The sequence below is a fragment of the Formica exsecta genome, unplaced genomic scaffold (genome assembly GCF_003651465.1).
Source record: "Formica exsecta isolate Colony F162 unplaced genomic scaffold, ASM365146v1 scaffold125, whole genome shotgun sequence".
Lineage (NCBI taxonomy): Eukaryota > Metazoa > Arthropoda > Insecta > Hymenoptera > Formicidae > Formica > Formica exsecta.
In genome coordinates this window covers 473,956-499,032 of record NW_021848584.1, presented here as the reverse complement: position 1 = coordinate 499,032, position 25,077 = coordinate 473,956, and the positions used below count along the sequence as shown (strand labels likewise).

At 31.1% G+C, this 25,077-nt stretch overlaps 1 protein-coding gene across 5 annotated transcripts in view; it reads right to left on the bottom strand.

Moving 5' to 3' along the window:
• Positions 1-5,264: 5,264 nt before the first annotated feature.
• Positions 5,265-25,077, bottom strand: part of LOC115245669 (protein PRY1-like) — a 53,775-nt gene continuing 33,962 nt past the window's right edge. For 3 of the 5 annotated variants that reach the window (XM_029824083.1, XM_029824086.1, XM_029824084.1), the window contains 8 exons: positions 15,375-15,635; positions 13,368-13,439; positions 9,606-9,786; positions 7,342-7,476; positions 7,002-7,153; positions 6,283-6,652; positions 5,912-6,101; positions 5,265-5,569 (listed from right to left, as the gene is read on the bottom strand). In XM_029824083.1, coding sequence (XP_029679943.1) covers positions 5,409-5,569; positions 5,912-6,101; positions 6,283-6,652; positions 7,002-7,153; positions 7,342-7,476; positions 9,606-9,786; positions 13,368-13,439; positions 15,375-15,635 — 1,522 coding nt within the window. In that variant the 3' untranslated portion in view covers positions 5,265-5,408. Of the gene's footprint in view, positions 5,570-5,911; positions 6,102-6,282; positions 6,653-7,001; positions 7,154-7,341; positions 7,477-9,605; positions 9,787-13,367; positions 13,440-15,374; positions 15,636-18,130; positions 18,449-25,077 lie in introns of those variants that run through there. The other 2 variants (XM_029824087.1, XM_029824085.1) reach the window with 2 other exon arrangements.

Below are 25,077 nucleotides of genomic sequence, written 5' to 3'. Positions count from 1 at the left end.
AACGCACTTCTCGATTCCTATTTATCGTCGTGCTCAGCGATCGAGCGCGAATAATTTTATATTAGAGGAACTTACGGGACGCGAGAAAGAGTCTATTATACATAATATTAAAGATACGATGTATGACCATTTTAATCATATCACGCGAGAGTGCCGCTCGCGCGGTAATCACCGTTATATTCTACGTAAATAGAGGAGAAAGAGTATTTTAGGCAAGATTTAAGTGCTTAGAAACACGTGCGTATTATCGTGACTTTTAGCGTAATTGATATATCGTTCACGGTGGATATAACGTCGAGTCGCAGGACGATTGTCGACTATGCGCGATCCTCCGTGACGACGACGAGATTTACGGCCGATGTTTCAAACCAATTTAAAGACAAAAATGGCGAGATGATGAATGAGAATTGATCGCAAATGAATCGCACGAAAGCTATTACTATCTTCTTCTTCTTCTTAATAATAATTTTATATTAGTTTCAGTCTCTATTCAGAGCACAAAACGTATCAGAAAAAAATCAGTTGTTCTTAGCGAGTGAGTATATTCGCGATTATTCTCGTTTGAATAATCCGTTCAATTAGTTAGTCGAATACGAGGATCGTCATTCAGGACCAGTTGCATCGTCTGAATTATGGTTATTTATCTAGCTGTGAATAGCGATTTCTTGTATCTTTCTAGATTGTTAAAATATAATATAAACAAAATAGAATACACAGACAATTATAGAAGTTGAAAAAAATCTTCGAACAATTTTTAAAGAATATTTGAAAGATTAGCAATGAGAGAGAGAGAGAGATAGAAATATTGTCTATACAAGATATGGCTGCATTATGGTTAGTAATAACAAGGTCGATGCAACCGGTTACAATACAATTAAAGTTTTAACGTAGCGCCGCAATCGTGGCGTTCGCAGCCAAATGCAATCGTTTGTTGACCAATTTACACATTTCTTCGACCAAATGAGTCGTATATTATCGAGTACCTGCTTCGATATTACTTTCATTAAATCTAGCTAGATCGGCCTTATTATGTGCGACCAGAAGTATATTCCACGAAACAGCTTGCAAGTTTTAAAATTAGTTTTTATTATTTTATCAACGTTTGATAAGTAAGAGAACATCTTTACGTTCTAATAAAATACTAACAGTTGCAACGCGAATAATAGTATATTGATGATGATAAAGAGAGCAAGTTTGGATATATAAAAATTCTTATAAATACTCTATATTAATTTTTTAATTATTGTCTAATTTGGAAAATCCAATCTATGACATTGATTATGAAATAAAACATTATTTCTGATTATTTAACTTTATATAAAATGTAATAAAAATGCTTTCCATAACTAGATTATAAAACAAGCTGTTACTATGTTTGCATAAAAATTTAATAGGTGAAAATGCATAAAAGGTCACCTCTCACCGATTTTATCGCCACTTAGGTGTGTTATAGGTAAAGTTGTTCTAAATAATTCCCCGCAAAACTCAAGTGGGGGACGACATTGGTTTAGATTTAGAAGATATAACAAATTAAAGTTTAACAATTTTAATGCTTTTCCTTAGGTGGTGATAAAATCGGTGAGCTGTAACCTTTTATGCATTTTTATCATTTAATATTTTATAAAATAACTGATTTATAAGTTGACCTAATTTAGATTTAATTCAACTATAATAATTAAAGATTAAAGTAAAAGTCATATTTTTTCAAGAGCAAATATAAAATGCTCAACACAAAAACTAAAGATTTCCAGATTTCAACGCCAAAATAATTACGTTAATTTATCTTTGCTAAGGTAAGGCGTGAGGCCGGTCTTATAAATGCTTTGCATAAAATCAAAATCAAATGTAAGATCAGCGCACCATCTCTTTGGCTTGCGACTCGCTACGCGTTCGATTGAGATTATCAGAATTATCGTATCTCGTACGTGTCGAGTTATCATATTTTATTCCAATATCGAAGCAAAATATATTATTTTCAGTATTTAATCGCTCACGCGTTTAAAATTTAAACTTTGAATTTCTAATCATTTCGTTCTCTCTCACTCTGTATTACTCTTTACCCTTCGTTAGCTCTCTATCCTTCTCTCTTCGATTATCGTAGAGGAGAGTGTGTTACCTTTGCTGACGACGATGACCTATAGACTTTTATATGTAAATAGCATGCGATTGAATTACCTTTCGGAGGAGAATGATGAAAGATTTTCTATGTTGTCAACATATAGAACAGGTTTCTGCATCTTGTAAACAATGAGCTAATACGAGTTCGTTTCAAATACACAGTAATCGCCTTAGAGAGAAACTCGGTAGTTTTATATAATTTTATCGAAAAAATTTGTGAGACAGGACCGCCGCCTAATGCAGTGACTATCATTGCGATATGCTTTCATCTATGATAATATGATTGGAAAATGAGTGTGAAGAAGATTATTCATAATGATTTTGTCACATTGCAAAGAGGAGTCTTCAATTTTCGATTAGAAATGTATTGCTTACAAATTTGTCATATATTCTTCTAAATCCGTTTTCAATTTAATTATTTAAGAAAGAGTCGCGTTGAATTTAAAAATACTTCTTGATTTTAAAATGACACAATGTATAATAGACGCTAAATTTGCTTTTTTCAGTTGGAGAAAGTATTAATGAGGAAATTACATTGTGAAATTGCAGAGAATAATTTAACGCTATAGATGCATTGAGGGCGTCCGCGTGTCCTCGCACGTTACCAGAGCGAAGAAAATCATTATTTGCGGAGAATGTATATACTTACAATTAATTATGTATAGAATTAACCCAGTATAATGTGACCTGACTCTTCATAGCTGAACTCAGATCAATAATCTATAAAGTATTACGTTATTAATGCGGAAATCTTTCATGAAAAGCTTGCTGCTTTTGAGGAAAATCGTTCGAATTACATGTCGAATGAGAGAGAGAGAAAGAAAGAGAAGAAAGAGAGAGAAAGAGAGAGAGAGAAAGAGAGAGGTATATGCAATTTTTGCATAATATAAAATGAGTACAATGATTTATCGCATGCAATGCGTGTTTGATTCTTCAAAAAAAGCAGAAAATTTAATTTAATTTTATTCTTTGAAAGAAATACCATACATACATACCTATTACATTCACTTAAATTTATATTAAAAAATGTAAAATTTGCGAGAGTAGAAATAAAAATGTGATTCACATAGTTCTCTCTTATTGTTCTTATCTAATTGATCGATTAAAAGATTTGGTACAATTCAAAAAATTTTTTATGGAGAAATTTGTCCATTCTTTTTTTCCATTCCGCAAAATTTCGCGAAAACTATCATGTGTCGATAAAATATATTATTATTAATATTTGTAATTTTTCTAGCTTAATTCAAATAGTAATCAGGTTAAAACACACAGACGACTAATAATCAAATTCTTTTTCCCTTTATTGACATCCAACATTTTATGACGATTTTATTCATGTTTAAGAAATTTAAATTAAGGAATTTAATTAATACCGTCATAATAATGCAAAAATTATTTACCACATTCGTGAAAACTCGAAGAGTTTTTTTTTTAACGTTTATAAAATCATTCGTTAAAGTTCTCGTGCTTTTAGAGCGCAAAAATACATATACGCTATCAAGCGTTTATAAGTTTTCTGAAGGTTTTTAAAGAGTGTGCAACTAATTTTTCATAAAATGCCATTTATCTTAAAGCAATTCTTTTTTTTTTGTTAATTTAGAAATATGATATTCCTTACAGCTATTTTACATAATGTAAAATATTAGTTCATATTTTCTCCTATACTTAATGTTGCATTTGAATCGGTTATCTAATTCTGAATTTGAGTTTTGTTTAATATTAAGATTAATATCAACGTGACAAAAATTTTAATAAAAATTTTTCTATCGATATCTGTACAAAATATTTTATGCAACGGGTTCTCTTTTGTCTTCAAAGACATATTTTAATTTAATAGTATTACTTGCAAAATCAAAGGAATAAAAGGTGTTTTGTTTTGGAGAAGTGATCAAATTATGTACTTTTTTAATAATACACACACACACTATTCTATTTACAATCATTTTGTGATGATCACATTGTGATTAATCGATTAGAAGTAACCATATTTGAAAGCCCGAATTTGTTTTCCATTTCGAAGAAAAATGCACGTGTCTTCTCGTGAATGCACAGAATATCATACAAGTTCCTTCGAAAGTTTAAGCAAGAGCTTGACGCACCTTGAATGAGTTTTCTTCGAATGGCGTGAATCTTATAGAAACGTTCAGCAGGATTGCCTCTCTGCTTGCAATCTCTGGCAATCCAACAAATCGCAATAATTATATCACATTTTAAGTGCTGCGGATATATGTTTGTCGATCGTACGCGAGAGAGTTTATCGAACGTCTTTCAACTGGGACGTACGTTCGAAAATAGATTGCGCGTCTACGATGCTCTCAAGAGTTGAAAATGTCGGCCAATGAATGTGGCATGGAACACGAATGAGGGGGATGCGGAAATCTTCGTTCACGCTACTTTTTCCCCGAGAAATGACGAACGAGATTGGAAACCATTTAGACGTTCTCCAATCAGAATAAAGTTCGATCGACGCGAACGTGCCACCTTGATGGTGCAAAGTAACTTCCTTTTTTTCAGGCTTTAAGGGCATGCTTGTAACGAGGTAACTCGTGTTTTCAAAGAAATTTAGGCAATTATATATATAAAAAAAAAAAAAAAATATATATATATATATATATATATGCGACGTTGTAACGCAATGCGTGCGATGTGTGCATGTAAATTTATTATAAATAAATTATTATAAATCTCCAAAATCGGAAAACTGCTTAATTAGTTGTATTATTATTTAAAAAATTTATTTCATTATTATATTAAGTGTGTATTAATATAATCACATTTTATAGTATATCATCTCGAGAGAGAGAGAGGGAAAGACTAATATGTAAGTATTGCAGGAACTTATTTCATGCGCTCATTCCAAGTTACAGTTTTCACAAGAAATTAGAACAATAAAATGATGTTTTAATTCTTTTATGACTAAATATGTAGCAAAAATTAATAATTTTATACAGAATTTTATCACAACATAAAAAAAATGCGCACAACATTGAATAAAAATCTTTATATCAAAGACTCAAGAGAGTCATTTCGTTTTTTGATATAATAGAAGAGAGATTATTAAATATTTTATTATAAAAAAATATAACTACCTGATATTTTATCACTTAATAAAGTTGGAATGTACAAAGAAAAATAGAGCCAGAAAGTTATAAATACTTGTACGTGGAATGTTTATTCTACGTGTATGCACAAAGTGTTATATATACATTACATATATTACGCGTAACGACATCTGCACGATACATAAATACAGAACTTTATTATCGACAAAAGTGGATCTGGTTAACCAGCTAACAAACGTTCTTTACAGGTTTCAGTACATTTTCGGTGAACTGCCCTACTATATTACCTCTTGGATGATAACATGCCACTATGACGCACGTACCGTCTCGCTTAGCCATAGCAATACCCATTTCAGTCGTGTTTTTCCAAACAATTTGTGTAAAGTGGCCTATAAACAAAAAATAGAAAAAAATGTTGCAAATATTCACATACACATTTTACTTATAATTTTGTCATAAACTAAATCTTAATATATTCTAATTTTTATAATGTCAAAAAAAATGTTAGATATATTGAATATAATTAGGCAAAATGATAAATATAATAAATAGACATAAATAGAATCGAATCGATCTCAAGAGCAAGTTTGTTTTTTTAATTCGATTTAATTTTTTTTTACATTTTATTTGCTCTATTTCTATGTGTATATATTATATACATTCTCCATTAATTTTCCTTGGAGATCATAATTATAATATCAAATTATATAGAAATATTAATTTATACATACATGTATTGAGAACTTTCGGCTCGACGCCAAATTTGTGCTCTTTTTTCTCGGAATACCACTTTGAAATGACTTCACGCGCAGAGACGATCAGTTTGGGATCGGAACACTGCATCGAATATATATTTTCGCCGTACGGAGACGAAGATTGAGGTATCAATTTATTTGTGTTTAGCAATGTGTTCGCCCAGGCCTACGGATAAATAAACATAAATAACGCATTTGGTTTTTATGCAATGTTTTACGATCTGTCTCTCAATTAGTCACAACCTAGTCTAAAATAAATATGAAAAAAATTAAAATTAAAATTATATAATAATATATATTTCAATAAATTATAATTACAGTTATGCCCCCTCCCCCCAAAAAATTACCTTGGCAGCAGCTGTTAATTCTGGACTCAATCTTAAGTCCGTTACTCGATGTTTCCTTCTGTACTCATTGTGAACTAGCAATGCTTCCTGCTGCCATGCCTGCTCATCTATCGTATACTGTTGCTTAAAGTCGGTAAAATTAATTCGTTTTGCAGGACTAGTCTCCACAGGTGGAAGAACATTTTCCGTGAAACTGCCTAGGAAATTCCCAGCGGGATTGTAGTTACACACAACGTAAACTTCACCGTTTCGATTCCTAGCCATTCCCACACCTAATTCAGTACTGTCTCTCCAAATCACTTGAGTGAAGTGACCAGTCTTCAACGTTGTAGGTTCCTTTCCATATTGATGCTGAGTTTCTTCAGCATACCTGCAAAAAGCAAAAATTTTAATTTAAGTTTCAATTAAGATAGTTTAAATTTCTAATTAATTAAAAAAAAATTTAACATGAATTATATATAAATACAATCAAAAATATTTGCAATAATAATTTTAAAATCAATAAATCTTTTTTTTGAGAGAGACGCGTATTAATTTAAATGTATATTAATACAAAAGGACACAAAATAAAAATTTTATTTTTATTGTACCATTATGTTAATTATGCTAAATATATGTTTAATAATAAAATGATAATAATATGATAAACACAATAGTTTATATAATACAATTTTAATAATATGCAGTTCAACAATAAATGACCAATCTAATGATTTTACCATTCATTTACTGGCTCTTCGCCACCAACGACAGTTTTTGGATTGGAACTCCACATACAATACAGATTTTCTCCATAGTCAATGTTCGCTCTGTGTTCTAATCTACCCTTAGTCGCCAATATGTTAGCCCAGTCTTGACTTGTCTTGCACAGCTGTAAATTAATGAACGCTGCTTATGGTTTCCGGTGTAAAGACGATAAAATAAATGCTTCCAAGAACTTCCGAGAATGATGAAGAGCACCGCGGGCATAAACAAAAAAATCGGGTTTCCTCGATTCTCGGAAGTTGTTTGGTGGGGGCTACAATTTTATTGCGGTGCAGAAAGAAAATCGACAATAACCTGTTTGCTGAGTCGTAATGGCGGTGCTCCATGCCGCGATCGGTAGAAATTGTGCGTGTCGAGGCAGACGTTGATGAATTCCTTCGGAGGCCCCGATCTGCGCACAGACGGTTTACGCGTGTCAGTCTTTGTTATCTACAACACATAGAGAAAACACCGTATAACGGACAAAAATCCGCAGATACGTTAATAGAATCTATACTTATAAAGATTGTGATCAGGTAATTAATTATACTTTATCATTATGACTGTTTATTTTGTTTCTTTTAAACACTGCTTATTATTTATTCATTAAAACGCAGCGTGAACAAAACGAACACTCGCGATAAAAAGCAATATAACCATACTAATGGTAAAAGCTAGGCAATGTCCCTAATAACTTGAACGCGAAACCATCTTTAAGTGGGGTATACTAACCGACACGAATTTCCCATCGTCCTATAAGAACACGATCATCTTCTACACGATCAGGGAACTCGGAAACTTTTGCTCGCGCTTCTGCTTCACGTGATCGCTTGTTAAATTTCTCTCTCTTGCTGGTAGAGGTTTAATCGATAATATATGAATGACGGGAAAATAATGTATTTTTCTGATGCAAGTCTGAAGATTAAATTAAAGATCGCATTTTGGTACAGCTCGAAATAGCATGAAACAACGATAATTCTCGTGGGACTCAAACTGGCGGTAGCTTCAGAGCTCATCGACGCGATTGTCTGTTTAATTATTATATCTATCATTCGTGCAACGTAGGCAATGACTTAATAAAATAAAAACTAAAAACATAGCTCATATTATATTGGAGCCAATTAAATATTGTTTGTCCTGATAATCTCTCAAAATTATTAGTTAGAAAAATTAGAGATTAATAAGTAGATTATATATACACATATACATACGCATACAAGCGCGGAAAAAATAGAAAAGAATTGCTGTAATAAAATTAAACAAAATTCAAAAAAATTCTTTCAATAGCGTCAAATAATTGACTAAAATCATGGAAATTATTAAGACATTGAGCCTGCCGTTTGATGAATATGCATCAATTTATGCTACAAATCACCCGACCGTTTTGCGGGCAAGGGCATTAACGTAAGTGCAAAAACTTCACGCGTGTACGATGAACAAGCCGAGCGAATGGGAACGCGACAACACGCGCGCGCGGAAAATGGAGCGGAAAAATCGATTCCGCGAGCGCGCGAAGCGCAATTCGAGCAAATTAGTCATCGCGCGGATCAAACAATCGCGTGGCGCAATGATATACCAATCGTTCACAATCGTGCAAAACGGTCAGACGTGACTCTCGAAAAAGGAGCGATCCTGAGTCATCACCAGATGGCAATGCACCTCTCCGTGAAGAGAGTCTTATGGTGTTTAGGCTCCTTTCACACATTGCACGCTACGTTACGTGTGGCGAGCTGCGCTTTCCAACCGGCTAATTTACCAAGTAGGCTGAAACCAAAAGACTGCCTCGATACGAGAAGATTGCAGCAAAGTGTGATGTGACAGATTAATGAGAAACTATCTGCCAAAGAAAGTCGTCTCGTCAATAAAGTCGAGATTAATATTTCTGTCCCTCTAATTAAGATGACATTTTTTTTCTTATTTACAATGCATAAATATGTGACTTTAGGATTATCTAATATTGCTGTTCTAGTACAAAAAATTCTATTACAAAGTATTGAAAATCTAATCTAGATAACTAACATAATTTGCTAGTATAAACAGTTTGTAATGCAATTTTTCTCATCACAAAAAAAGTATTTAATATAATTAAATCTAGTTTTTTCTTTATAAAATATAATCACCGCGTTTGAAAGAGGCAGAATTTATCGTATAGCACAAGTAGCACAATCTAAATGCTTATTAGCGTTACATGCAATGTTGTTAACTCACGTCATAATACTATTTGCTTCCTTTATTTGGATACGCAACATAAACATTTACATCGTGCATTTATGAAGATATGCATCTTAGAGTTTCTACCGTCTCGGTTTAAATTATTTTTCTATGTTTTTATCTCTTTTTGTATATTCTATTTTATGTACTTTAGCACCTTTAACCTTTGAAGCTTTAATTTCTTCGATTTTCAGTTCCATAACTTCAGAAATTCAAAATTGTACAACTTTGATTTGTGTAGACCTTGGAATTGTTGGATTTTGAAACACTACATATTTCGAACTTTGATCTTGCAACTATAAATCCTCCGATTCGCTTTTTTGAATATCTGAAATACAGGTAATTAATATCGCAATAAATGTTGTTACCTGTGAAGACGAGTATCTCGCGGAATCGGGAGACGCCGAGGAGGACCTGGCGCTGCTGTAAGACATGCCATCGCTCCCTAGACTGCCATGAAAACTACCGTGTAAAGAATTCGACAATGGACCCGGTGATGCCGGCGATGCCGTCAACGGGGACTTCGATCTTACCGAGTCCGTCCTCGACCTGAAAGTAGACCGATTACACGGTATACGAAGAAATACAGAGCTCTTTTTTGTTCCAGACAGTACAGCGCGACGCGCAGTATAAACACTGAATGCTTCGAACAAGCAGATCGAGTTTATTGAAATTTTTTTGCGTTAGAAGTGACTCTATTTCAGCAGAGATATAAGTTAGAAGTGACTATTTCAGCAGAGATATAAGTCAAATTTCATTTAATCTGAATATATTTGCTTTAAAAAGAATTCCTTATAACTTAATTATTTCATATTCTGCAAAAATTACAAAAAGAAAAAGTCATGAATTATATTCTTATTAATAATTAAATTTCAGAAAAATATAAACTAATGAAAGAACGCATTAAACAATTTTTTAGAAGGAATTCTCGTTAAAGTAATGATATTAAAGAAATTATGGAACTAAAAGAAGTAATAATCATATTATATTCTCTATTATCTTTTTCATGCAACATTAGATAGATTAGAATAAAGATTATTATAAATCGAATACATGTATTGTAAAAATTCAAAAATTCCAAGACAAGAAAAAAAAACAATTTAATTAACTAATTTATCTTATAATTTTATTTGTTAAAAATGATATGATTTTCTTCCTTTGATTCCGATAGTCAAACAGGTAATGACATTAAAATATGTGTGACATAAAGCTTCGTGAGTCAGAATGTGTTAAAAAGATTGTGCAATTGATCCAAATATTTTTGTGATAAAAGCGTAATAATAAACTATAATCGAAAATTGCGTCCTTATCTTAAATTGTAAATCTTATCTTATACGCGCATCAAAAGCGCGTTTAAGAAACGTCATTGCTTCTCTGACGAAATTCTCAAAGACGCAAATTATAAACAACGATATAAAATTATATCATCTTAATGCAACTTAATCTATTATTATGTCTGACATTCTCCTTTTATTTTGATAAAAACGAATTGCTTTTTTATATTATTGTGTTATTACATGAGTACAAATGATATTTGTGACGTATAATTTCAAATAGTGCCCTGATACATTTTATACATCTCGATGAAACGTAAGCAAGCTGAAAGCCATTGAAATGACGATGTGCGATGATCTCAATCATACGGTCGATTATTATGATATGCGTACTGGATCAAAGTTATTGAATGTGAAGACATCTAACAATAGCAGCATTGTGCAGTTACAAAGATGTCTCTAATCTAGTCCTCTAGAGTGTTTCATGACAGGCTGAATACTGTTTGCCCGTGTAAACAATTCATGCCGCAGATATCTAATCATTATACTCTTATAACGCAAATCCGCGATCGTTTCGCGCAAAATTGCACGTTGACTAATGAATAGCGATCTTGCCGGACTATGCAGTTAAAACTTTCCATTATGATACGAACGGATACAACGTAGAGAAACGACTGCCGTAAATTGCGTTGCATACGTAATTCTGTCAGATATAAATGTCAGATATGATTTAAAGAAAATGAATACATTTTCGGAAGCCAGACATTATTCGATGAATTCGAGAATTTGGTTATTTATTATGATACGTTTATAGTTCTGAGCTGCAAGTTCAGAGAATATTTTATGTCCGTTTTTTAATGGATTTCCAGTAATTTGCAATTCGACATCTGTTTATTGAGCAAACGCACCAATAGTATGTCAAACGGCAAAAACGTATTTAGAGCAGAACTTGCTTAGAATATAAATCTTAAAAACTTTCAAGAATTGTCGCGCACGAAAAGATTTAGTTGCATGTAAATTTTAATTAAATAGCTGCATTCGAATATGAAAACAAAGTGAAATGAAAGGATATCCATTTGTATCATGAAAAATAACATTATATTTTTGCATTTGTGTAAGGGTTAAAATATTGGTACGATTGTATAAAAATTAACCAAGCAGTTAAATAATAAATTTATTTAAATTTAAACTATTTCAGTATTCAGCCCAAAGAGACGTTACGACATCAAAAAGCCAAAGAAGAGCTGAAAGTCCTAAGGCTCTCACTGGGCCTTGTTAAATATCACGTGAAATGAAATAGCGGCTTCATCGTGCGCTCACGTATGTACCATCACATACGTTTTTACGAGCACGGCTCGTACTTCCTTCTTCCTACGAGCCTCCACGATGCGTCCACGGCCATGGTCGCTGCGAAAGAAAGGTTGTCGTTTCCTTTGTTACGTCGCGCGCAGAGAAGAGAGACCAAATATAAAGGTCCAGTCGCAATAAAATACAGCATGTCCTATCTTATAATGAAACGTCAATAGCATTTTTTTAGAAAGTATTTTGAATCGATTTCTACTTGATAAAAATTTAAATCTTTTGTAATTTTCAAACATTTATAAATATTTTTAGATAATTCCCAAAATAAAAAAATACCAACGAAACAAACTTGATTTAAAACTGAATAAAAAAAAAAAAAGTTTTGTTATATATTTATAAAGTTAAATTTTTTTCACCAGAATTTTTAATATTTATAATTGCTTGTGATTATAAAATTTTCTTAGAATTCAATTCTGAATCAACAAAGAACTTCGAAATAAAATGGGATATAACGTATTTGACATACTATATTTTATCGCATATTTCTTCCATCTCATTTTTATACCTTATTACATTTATTATTCTTGACGCATTCAAACGAGTTGCATCGAAAGTTCTTCCTCGACCGCGTGGGCGGAATCGCATATCGTTGACGTCGAGCAGACGATGTGTTCCTCGCCGATAAGAATTTAATCCCAACAAAATCAACCTTGTAGCTATTAATCTTTTGGTTAAACGATCCGAGTGGATTTTTTTCTCGCAATCTCATCAGCGCACAAACGACGTTACATATACTTAAATATGATTAAGTGTTGCTATTGAAAATAATTTATACGTTGATAGTATAAAGATATCTAAAATTATATATTTAGAAAATTGTTAATGTGTATGTATCTTAAAATTGTTTCTAAATTGTAAATTGAAGCGACAGTTATATTTTTACAACCGATCTTGTGCATCTTCGTACATAATTGCATTTCACGTTTTCAATTTACGTTCTATAATAAATTTGAAATATTGTTAATAATAAGTTATATCAACTATAATTACTAAAATTATAATAGAATTATATATCGTTCCACCAGCTATTATTACAATTATTAAACGAGAAGAGTATATCAAAATGGTATAACTTAAAGAGACACGTATATATTTTACAACGTCCGAGAATCTCATACTTTCAATTTACCAAGAAGCAGGTTTCAATTTCATTTCTGGCGAACGAACATTATCGTCCTGTTACACTATCGTGAAAGCCGATAATTTACAACGTTCTTACAAAATTGCCGTCTTCTTGCAACTCGTTTGAACATAAGCGAACACGCGAACTTTCAGCTGTCACTCGGCTTTCTATGTGCCACCTACGTCGTACGCTAGTGAACTAGAACCACTTACCGATCCTAGTGAAGTTTCGGAAAGCATCTAAGTGACAACATCGGCAAAATGCTGTCGGTGCCGTCTGCGACAAGACGGTCTTTCATATGCTTACTTGCGCTTCACTGGAATCGGAATTTGGCTAGACTGCAAGTCTGCGCTGTCATATGGCGATTATACCTTTCAGGCGAGACTTGATCGACAAAACCGACCACCTTCTTTTTCGTTCCTTGCACGTTGAGCGACGGCATACTACAAGAGCAACGATTTACACAAGAGGAATATTAAATTGCATTTACTTTTCACGAGCAACAGTAGGAGCAAGACAACTCGTAAAGTAATGCTTTGTGGATTCCAAAAATCTCCACATGCTTGCAATAATGATAAAAAGTAATGAAATATTAAAGCAAAAGATTTAGAGAGTAAATAAATTTGATTTGCCAAATATTATATTTCATTGAAGACGATTCTTTAAATCACGAATACCAGCAATACATTCGTAGCATTGGAGATATATTCCAAAATCAATGGCAAATGTAATTGTAAAAAATATTTTAAAAAAATAATTATAAACAAGGTGGTATTTTATTGAATTTTCATTAAAGAGAAATCGATGTCAAATTAGTCAGAAAATATATAAATAACGGAAGTAGTAATCTTTTTCTAGAACACTTCGCATATAAAAACCATATCTTAAAAGCATTAGATTATTTTATTACATATCAATATATAGTATATATATATGTATGTATACATATCTTATGTTCTATTAAAAATACAAGTTATCTTGACTCTTAGCATTACTCGCGACAGAGTGCTGAGAGAAATTGATTGCTCCACAAGAATGTGGAAGATATTTTAAATGCCATACGACATTTCTCAAATTCTTTATAGGTCTTGAAAGTTATGAAAAAGCAAGTATCGTTTCCCACACGAGACAGTTGAATACTTGTGGTCTGCGGTTTCTCTCGAAATATTGTATAAGGCGCCGTGAACTCGCTGTCATTACATTGGACCTTTCTTTACAAATATTTTATAACTATCATTTATCATAAATTTAATATTTCATATTTAATACATATTTCAACAATTAAATGCAATTAAATTTCTAAAAAAAAAAGAAAAAATGCCATGAGCTTGAAGCACTCTGTATATAAATACCAAGGAGAGAAAGGGACTGAAACACGAGACAGCTGACACTACGACAGATAAAGTTTTGTCTACTTTGAACCGTGTAACAAGTTTCCTGTATATACACATTTGTGCAAGAAGGAAAAGCAATTCCAATCATGAACATGAAAGAAATTGAAGAAATACTTTGTTTTAACGCGAGAATAAATTACGATTATATAATATCAATTTATTCTAAATTGCGCAACACATGTATACATCCTTCATCAACATCAGTGGTTTTCAAAACTATTTTTGACAAATACCTCTTATTTTAATGAAATTTGTATATAGAATTTTTTGAGACATAAAAAACAAATTAAAAATTTAAGCATATAAGATATTCTAAGCATAGATCAAATAGGTACATTATAATTTGTATTATAATAACAGGAATTTTATGTATTTAATATATTTTTATCAAAAGGCAAATAGATATAATAATAATAAAAATAATTGCAGTTAAAAAATACTATTCATTATCGTTTAAATCATTACTTGCTGACTTACGTAATTTCAAATTTTGATTACTTAATTTTACCTTACATGTTTATCTTGAATTTCGCCAATTATAGCTTTAAATTATAATCCCAAAAAAAAATTAATTTTAAAATAATCTTATTGTTGTTTTTATTATTGAAGTTATTTGGTGTACCAAATCTTTTTAAAATCTTTTTTATATTATCAATTAAAACGGTGTAAATAAATCGTGATATAGACAGTATGTAAAAATAAATTATATGCTTCCAAAGTTGGAAAAACAATTATTTGAAAATGAAAGTTTTATGTAGTAAAATATTTTAAAATAATACTTCGACATCTATCTAGTAAAAAACATCATTTAAAGAATTATTATTATACATTTTAATACAGATCTCTGAAATATCTTGCAAATTTATACTGTCTATAAATATTAATAGTGTTCATAAATAATAACTAATGTAAAACTCAATAGAGAAAGCATATCGCTTTGCTATATATTATGATAATTAACGCTAAATAAGAAAATTATCGAACCTGTTGGATTTGGGCGTGACGATATCTCTTGTTTCGGAAGTATACTTCCTTTCCGCTCGGCCGCCGTTGAAGAGTTCGACGGTTTCCCTGGTAACAGTTTCCAGAAGAGGTTCACCGCCCCGTCTTCCTTTGCTAAAAGTCCTTTGATCCGTTTTACGGACCATGACTACCCTTGACAGGGGCTGATTGAACTCGTGTCCGTGCATAGTCGGGGGAATCATAGCCAGCGACTGCGATAGAGGACCTCCGATTCGCGGAGATCTGAAACATAAATGATTATAATAATTAACAGCGCATCTATGTGTGCGAGATATGACATTTGAAAAACATAAATAATATTTCGATTATTGCTATATTAAATAGCAATTGTAACACACATACACATTTTATTATCAAAACTTTTAAAGACAAGCGCGTTTACTTGAAATGTTAAGTACTTATTTATTAGATTTTAATTATTATAACTATTATTATTATAACTACTATTTTAATTATTATACTATAATTAATTTTTATGTTGCTTATTTTGTTGATATCAACAGAAATAAAAATGCATAAATCTAATACAATCGATAAATTACAATGTAGTAGAATATAATATTGCGATACTATCTATATTATATTAAAATATAAATCCGTACAAGAGCAATATTATCTATATAAGATCTATATCCATTTTTTTTTTTTTTTTTGAAGCACGTTATTAATCTCATCTTTATTCATCACTATTATTGTGTTTGGCTGTTATGTTCTCCACTTATTTTGCATCGTATGCTTTTCGAAGCATTTGTGCATCATGTTGCAAAATAGCTTGTATTAAACGCTTACTAAGCAGAGAGACCGATAAATTGTCACTATCCCGTTTCCTCTTCATGATCAATGATCACAACACATATTGCAGACCGGTTCTCAACGATACATACAATTAACGCCAGTTGCTAGTGACTTTAATTATTATTATAATAATTGCCTTCTCTATAAACACTTCTGGTCTTTCTTATACGTAAATTAGTATCTCATTTCCTCTATATATTGTCGTATGTTGCGCAAACAAATAACACTTTATATCCGGAGGCGATAGTGAGAGGATACCGAGAGATGTTAAACCGTCTACAAATCGGCGACTATTGCAATCTCATGTAACAATAATATTTGCAATTTCTCTTTTTGTGATGTAAATAATTGTATCACTTATATTCGAGAGAGAAGAGCTCCAAGAAAAAAAAAGGTTTCCGATATTTCTTCTAATATTAAAGAATATGATTGACAAAGCGTATATCTTTAAAAAATGGGAATAGAGGATCTTTCCTCGTAAAAATGTATATTAAAGTGAAATCTCTCGTAAATATTTCTATTCTACAGTAATAGAGTCTAACGCGATACCAATGTTACACTTAAAATTTGAAGCTAATACTAATTGTAATTAGAACGGAATAAGTAGAACGAAATTCCCTTTCGACGTAAATCGTCGCTCGCGTGCGAAACTTTAAATTAGCCGGACGATTAAGCTGCAGCATGCATGCTAAGACTGGGCATGACGACTAAGGCAAATATCCCTCATTACATTTACAGCATCACTTCGTTAACTTGTTTTAACCTCGCGCAATGAGCTTTCCTCATAAGGGATAATTGAAATGCTATTTTAACGATAATATTGTCTTGTTCTCCATTTCAAATTATTCGATAGATTTTCTTAAAAGTACTTTTCTGACACATTTGCTATTTTTTCAACTTTGAAAACGTAAATTTCAAAATTAAAGGAAAGTCAAATGGTATCATTATTACAATTATATATTTTATTAAACCCGCATTTTTCCGCAAAAGTTATGTCAACGAAAATTGTGGATTTAACCACAAATATAAAGTAAAGTTGACACAGAAAGAAAATACTTCTATTAAAAAACTATTTGCTGGAATTAAGGAAAATTTATCGAATCCGATAAAAAAAAAACTGGTGAAAGGTGAACAAAATACGCTGCTAAATTATATTGCGTATACTTTATGTAACATTACGGTGGAAATATGTATCTTGAAATAAACTAACAATTTTTATTTCTATATGTTAAATACTGGCGGCACAATTGTCAACTTACTATTAATATATTCTCGCTTTCTATTATTTTTTTGCACGTTGATAAAGTTTTTCTTTTTTATTAAGATAGAAAAAACTAATAAATCGAGATATCATCGATAAAATCTAAAAGAAAACTTTTTTGAGAAAACGAAATATTTCTTTTGATGTCTTTCTAAATTAGCTCAAACTCTAATGTCACTGAAAAGTATGAAATGTTGTTATATATTAATGAAATGAGATAATCTGAATCAGCTTGCTTTCAAAATCCATTTTCAACATTCGAATCCATTGATCATTGTCAAGCTTTTTCTCGCGAAGAAAGTCGATGACTTCCGATGGATAACGGACTGATGCATTACATTAATAAAAGCACGGCGCGCACAATTAGACTTCTCTATTCGATGCACTTTCACGGCGATCACTCGCGCGGTCAATTTGGAGCAAGGCACTTTCCGCGGCTGTAATATGTATATGAATTTATAACAAAAATTCCATTCGTCAAAATTTATTATCGCAAAAAGATTATTCACCTCACTTCTTCATTTATAAGTAAAACAATATAAATAACTTTTTTATAAATGCGTGCGATCGCTTTATAAATCTATCTTTTTCAAGAAAATACTTTTATATAAGTTTCCAAAAAATCTTAAATTAAAAAGAAAAAATGACAACGACCACTTACGATGTAAACAATTCGACTGACGAAAAATTCGATGTTTTTAACAAATTTTTCGATAAAATCTCATGGTGTTTCCCCGTAGCTCCCGGAGCTCCAGCTGCACTCGGTGTAAACCGCTCGACAGAACGAACAAAACTGGCACGGATCGGCCACGAAACAGAAAGAGAGAGACGGTTCCTCTCCCGGAGAGGAAAGGTGGCCAATTAGCCGTTACTCGGCGCACATGCCTCGACCAACTATTCGATGCAGCTGCAGCAGCACGCTATATCGCGTCGATGCACCGCGCTGCACTGGCCGCGCTCCTCGACGGAGCGACGCTCATAAGTGCACACTCTCTCGCGGGTCTCCCTCGATGGACCACATGCTGCAAATTGTTCAACCACTCTTCGAGCGAAGATCACATTGACTATTTTTATTTGATGAATTGTTGATTTTATCAATTGAAAAAACCGACGTTGTACATCGATTTTACATTCTCAAAAATCACGTTCTCGCGAAATTTAAAATAAACATGTTTGAATATCGCTTTGAATTCTTACTTCAGATGTGTATATAAAAACGTCATGCACTCTTTAATTTAAAAAATCAAATTTTGTAAACAAAATGTTTCCCTTGTCATTTACGATCTGTGAAATATGGAACGTAAAATTTAGAATGTGCAAAAGTATGACCAGAAAGAAAGGCCGCGTAACGCGATGGTAAAAAGAATGGCTTCGTGCATGATGCGTGCACAGGTTTCTTCCGCTTTCGCGACAAAGCGTGCTACTGTGCGGCTCGCGGAAAGCAGCAACATAATAATAATTCAAGAACGAAGACGTACGGCCGAGCGTGTACCGCTATTCCGGCTGACCGGAATCACTGCTCTGGAACAACACGATATCGTCTCCTGCTCGACTCGAGAGTAGAAGCGCATTGATCTCCAGCATGTGTAAAACTACCGAATAATAGTAGTGTGGAATTTACGGCTCCAGATTCACTATTAAAAATCACAATTGTTCGCTACGAATATATGCGAAGCTACTTAATCTCCAATTTTATTTAATTTTTATTCTAAATTTTTGAATTTTATTTATTTCCTAATACTTATTTAACAAATAATACAAAACAAATACTGTAATTTCTCACCTTCTAGAGCCATGTGTAGCATATTTATTTATATGTTATCAAAAATTGTAAACATATATATTAATAACGTCTAAAGAATTTTTCCATATTATTAAAATTACCAAGCGCATTTATGATATAACTTTTCCACGGTTACCCCATTGTCACGGTTTTTAATTAATTTCATAAACATAGTATTGTAATAAATAGTGCTAGGTTGAATAGCCAAAAATCTCTGAAATCTCATTAATTGTAATTTAAAAAAAAATTTTAATAATATATTTATCTAATTTCAAGCTTAGGCACTTTCACATATATAAAAACTATAGCAGCAGTGAAATGCCAAGAAGGCATATCGCATTCTTTCCTGTAACTCTAATTATCTGAACAATTTATCGGCAAACTTAATTTATAGCAACAGCACGTGCCGGTATGCAACTATGCTCGCATAACAGGCGGAATATTCAAACGCACAGATTATCGAAATATCTAATTAACACGATGATAAGAGGAAACCTTACGAAACGCATAGGACAGAATATTTCCGGTCGAGAGAAGAGATTCTGTTTTGCACGCTACTTTCGTTTGTATTCGAAGAATGGCCAGTTCTTCGCCAATCTCCTCAACGAAGAGGAAACTATTGCGTTGATCTCAATAATAATCTCTGTCGATCGATCCATCGCGATTACGCGACCGTTGTCCGGTCTTACCTTCGTTACATCATCCCGACCTTCGATCAAACTGTTATTCTTCGATGCACGTATAATGAATTTTCCGACGACCTTGGGAACGCTATCTTCATCTTTTAATACTCCATTACGTGATAAGAAAATGTTTAAAGTTTTATTTACATATTTTTTACTAGAAAGCAATCTACTTTTAATAGTAATTTACTTGGATAAAAATAAATTGTCGGAGATTTAACAAGATTGTAATGTTAAATATGCCTTGCAGACACAGAATAAATTCAGATAAACTGATTGACTTGATAAAAAAAAAAATATGTATTTTTTCTAGAATGTTATATACTTATCTCTTTTTTTACATTTATGTTACATTATTTTTAATTCTGTAAACGAATTTATAGTTAGATGATCATGATTGATTATGAAACCATTTGATACAAATATAAGTTTAATTATATTTATATATAAATTATTTATATATAAATAATATATAAATAAATATAAAAATGTGTAGATTATTATTGTCTTTTTAATTAGTGAAAGCGATAACACAGTACTATTTTTCAAATTTCGCTGAAATGAATATAGTGAATTGCGTGTTTGTTACGTAAATATTTCGGCAATAAAATGCAAATAGATAATGAGGATAATTGGACTATTTGCGAAAATAATACATCTTTTCAAATTATCCCAATTAAAACAAAAAAATTACTAAAAGCATAAAAAGTCTTCTTATTAGGAATATGCAAATGTTGTGAATATATTGTGTGCAAATTGTGTAAATGTTCTCTCTTATGTGGTTAGAAGATACAAAAACTTAAAAACTCCGCATCAATCTTTAGAATATCCGCAGTGTCAGATATAGAAGCACTATAAAAATATCAATAACTCGGTACTTTAATGTATGTATGTATATATCGTAATAAGAATAAAAATCATATAGATGATAATAAAATTTATAATTATAATAAATTGTAAAGACTTTAATTACATTAATACGTTCAAAAATTTATTTATAATATAATATATTTTTAAGAAAATTGTGGAACCGCAATGTGTTTTTCTCTTTACTAAACTGAAACTTTATAGTGAATCGCTTTGCATGTAAACATGCCGTGTCCTCGTCGGGGGGCATTAAGGGTTGGTAAAGGAAGTGTTGCATAATTTGCCGACGCGCTGCACATAAAACGAAATATCGACGTTCGTTCAAGGCCGAGTCAAGTTGGTCATAGACCATACGTGGCACTGTAATCTGCATCACAATGTCGTCGGTTGTCAATCGAAACGCAGAATACAAGCAAAATTGTATAATAACCGCCTCATTGGTGTCCGCCGCGAGTAATAAAACGTGATTACGTAAAATCGCGTCACGAAACGATGTTCGTAAAAGGAAAAATCAATCTCGACTCTTATCAGCGTGACTCCGCGCATAAAAGCGCCGGAACAAAATGACGCAATTTCGCAAATCACGCAACAAATCTCCTCTAATTATATACTTGCAAAGTAAATTGTTGTATCAATTTATAAAAGTTTTTAATGGCGCCCCATAATTTCATCGTTGATGTGTTACAGCTAGAATGCCAGAACGATTGCCAGCTATCACGATTCGCGTGATCGAAGCTCTACACAGATTGCCATTCTTTTTTTCTTTAACTCTTGCGAGCGAAATCAATCTCTTGATTGTGCATTTAAAAAAATATTTATTATAATGTTTTTTTATCATTGATTGTGATATATTGATGATTGTGATATATTGATATAATTATCATAATTTAGCTAATATTCACACTAAAATTTGTTCAAAAATTAGATTGTTAAATTGATGTTGGATTCTCGTCTAAATACGCTACATGAAATAACATGGTAATTAAAGTTCAGATTAAATATCGTTGAAAAAAAATATTGACTATAAATTAAACAAATAATAAAATTGTTTAAAGAATAAAAAATTTTATGTATGGAAAATATGATTTGCTCAAAACACATTGTACATATTTTTATATATTGAGCGATGATATTGCGTGCACAAGGATAACACAAGATCATCACAATCAACTTCCGGTGCAACAATCGTTATAAATACATAGCAATTTGATCCACGATATAACACGTTCGCTATAACACGAAATCTGACTCCTATACTTGAAAAATTCGTAAGATATTAAAAATGTCATGTAATAAAAACGTACACATATCGGAAATATTCTTACGCAATCGTCAATACACGAAGCTGGCTTGGCGAGAGAAATAGGATAATTATCTTAGTCTTTTAATCAGAATAATTATCTTAATTACTACGGTCGAATTCGTCATAATTAATTTGTGGTGAAATGCTACATCGAGAAGTTAATTAACCGTACTAAGAAAGTTAATAAAATTTTCAACAGAATGATATCAAAGTGATCTAAAAAACAGAAAATGTTATTAAAATATTAGAAAAATTCTTTTGATATACTATTTAGATAATGACTAAATATATAGATAATGACTAAAGATAGCTAAATAGTAATTCCCTGCTATATTATATTATAGAATTTTTATTATAAGCTCGTCTTTAATTATTAAGCTTATTACGCAAGCAAAATAATGTTTACGCTATTCTTCAAACTGCATTCTTTTATAATCTTATTTTGAAAGTAAATGTGTACATCGAATTCTAAGAAGCCTGTGAATCGATAATATCAAACTTCATTAATCACACTTAGCATCAATGGATGTCAAGCGTAATCGGCTGTAAATGGGTAACTTGATATATAATTAAATTTTTTTAAGGTTAAAGTAAAGATTCTTCATAGACATTTTTACGATAATTTTTACTTGAGAGATAAAGAGCTCTAAATGTGTGAGAATAGAAATTTTAAAGAATACATATATATTATATTATGCGTAGTACGATAACTTATAAGTGCTAGTTGGCTATTTATCTTTAACTGACAATGAGAAGGATTTGAATGAAGATCGAAACTAGTACTGACTGTGAAGATCAGCTCATTACGAAAAGCGAAAGGTATTATGAGAAGTACACTATACATAGTTTTATAACATTAGAGTTTCAAAAGCTCGTATTAGCTTTGTAATCGTTACTTGAAATTTTATTTAGATTTAAATTTTTAAATTATAGGATTTATACTTGTGGTTTTATGATTTTTTATAATTTACAGAACAAATATTGTATGTATTATATATATATTAAGATTATCTTATGCCGTAAAGCAAGAATTAAAAATAATCACGACACAGAATAAATATTCCTCTTTTTATAATGTCATAAAGGAACTATGATTTCCTGCACAACCTCGAATCTCGGGATTCCTCGATCCTATATTGAAATTTTTCTTTGATTTGACTTTACGAGCGACCGTACAAATAGACTAATGACGCAACGAGGACCGCACCATCAACCCGACGTAATAGCCGATAATTAGTCGGTGGTTTGCGCAACAGCTATTGTAGACTAATATATTCCGGTTTAAAGATGTGTTTTGTGTACTTCCGATACAAGAAACAATATACTTTTAAACTGCCAGGATATAATCATAAACATAAAAACGAAGTGTTACAACATCTCATCTTTTATTTAATTTCCGAATCAGACTAAGCCTAACTATAAACTTAATATGTACGCAATATCACGATTTTTGCGACATGTTAATAGATTGCGATACATTAACACATGATGCTAAAATGATATAATGTAGTAATATAAATTTTGCAATTTTTTTTAAATTCTTAATAAACAAATTTTCCTAGAGAAAATACAAACTGACAGAATTTTTTGAAGTAAATCCCCTGTAATATAAATTATTTATGTCATATAAAATAATACATAAATAATAATAAAAATATAACAATGCATATATGAGTTTTGTCAAAATATAATTCATCCTGCTCTTTTATCTTTTAGCTTTTTGACACGTAAAAGTATAAGTAAGTGTATATATCCAGAGTAACAGATCCAGAACAACTTGGATCAATAACATTATTTAAACTGATGATTATTAATGACAGATGTCGAGAGAAAGCAATATCATTCGTTATTAATGTTAAAAATTATAGATATAAACAACGAAATTTGTCAAATAATTTTGGTTTAAATGGATTTTATGTCTAATATAGAGTGAGTTACTAGAAACAAAATTTATTTAAGAAAAATATTTATATTTCTTGTATTTAAAAATGCAAAAATATATAGAATATAGTGTAAATGATTCTATAAGATTTGCTTGTCTGATTCCATAAAATTCTATTTTTATTACCGTTTTTTTAAATAATATTATAATACATTATTTTTTAAATTTAATTTTATAATGTTCATAATATGCAAAAAAAAAATATATATATATATAATATGCAGAATAAAAGTATCTTTCATGACAGAAAACATTAATAACGATAAAAAATTTTTAAGAAAGAACATTTTGAAGAAAAAATTATGTTCATCATGTTTATCCTTCGGAACTATCTAAAGCCTTGTTTCTGATGACTCATCTTGTATACGTACATATAATGACATCAGCTACAAGAACACTCTAATGACAATTAACACCTTATCACACCTTGACATGTCATATGCACACCTGATCAAAGTTTGAATAAGATAATATCTTTGAATCTTGTGTACAGACTGTATATTTTCAAAAGTATATATACTTTACCATTATTTATATTTCAGTTATATTTTATAATTAACAATAAGTTAAAATATATGTGGTTTTTGATATGTTCCTAAAATGTTCTCAATAAGTTTAAATTTGCTAATCTCTTCGTAAAATATTACTTAAAAAAACAAAATTTATATGCTCATAATTATGTGAATATATTTACTCAAAGTACGAGTAAAAGTTAGCATTGTGTAATATTTTTTTTTAAATTTCAGCTTTAATGTTAACGTGACCTTTGCAAATTGTATTTCATAATATTTTATTCAATTGCAATAAGATGAAAAAAGTCAATTAAAATCTAATGTCATATTCGCTCAAACTTAAATTGCATTATCATACATTTAATACTATTAAAACTTATTAAAGTTTATAATTTAATTAAAATAATATCGGAGTAATATCACGAGAAAGAAATAATATCACGACAAAGTATCAACAAAAATGTTTAATTCTTTAAAAAGATAAACTACATAATTATGATATGTATATATATATATAT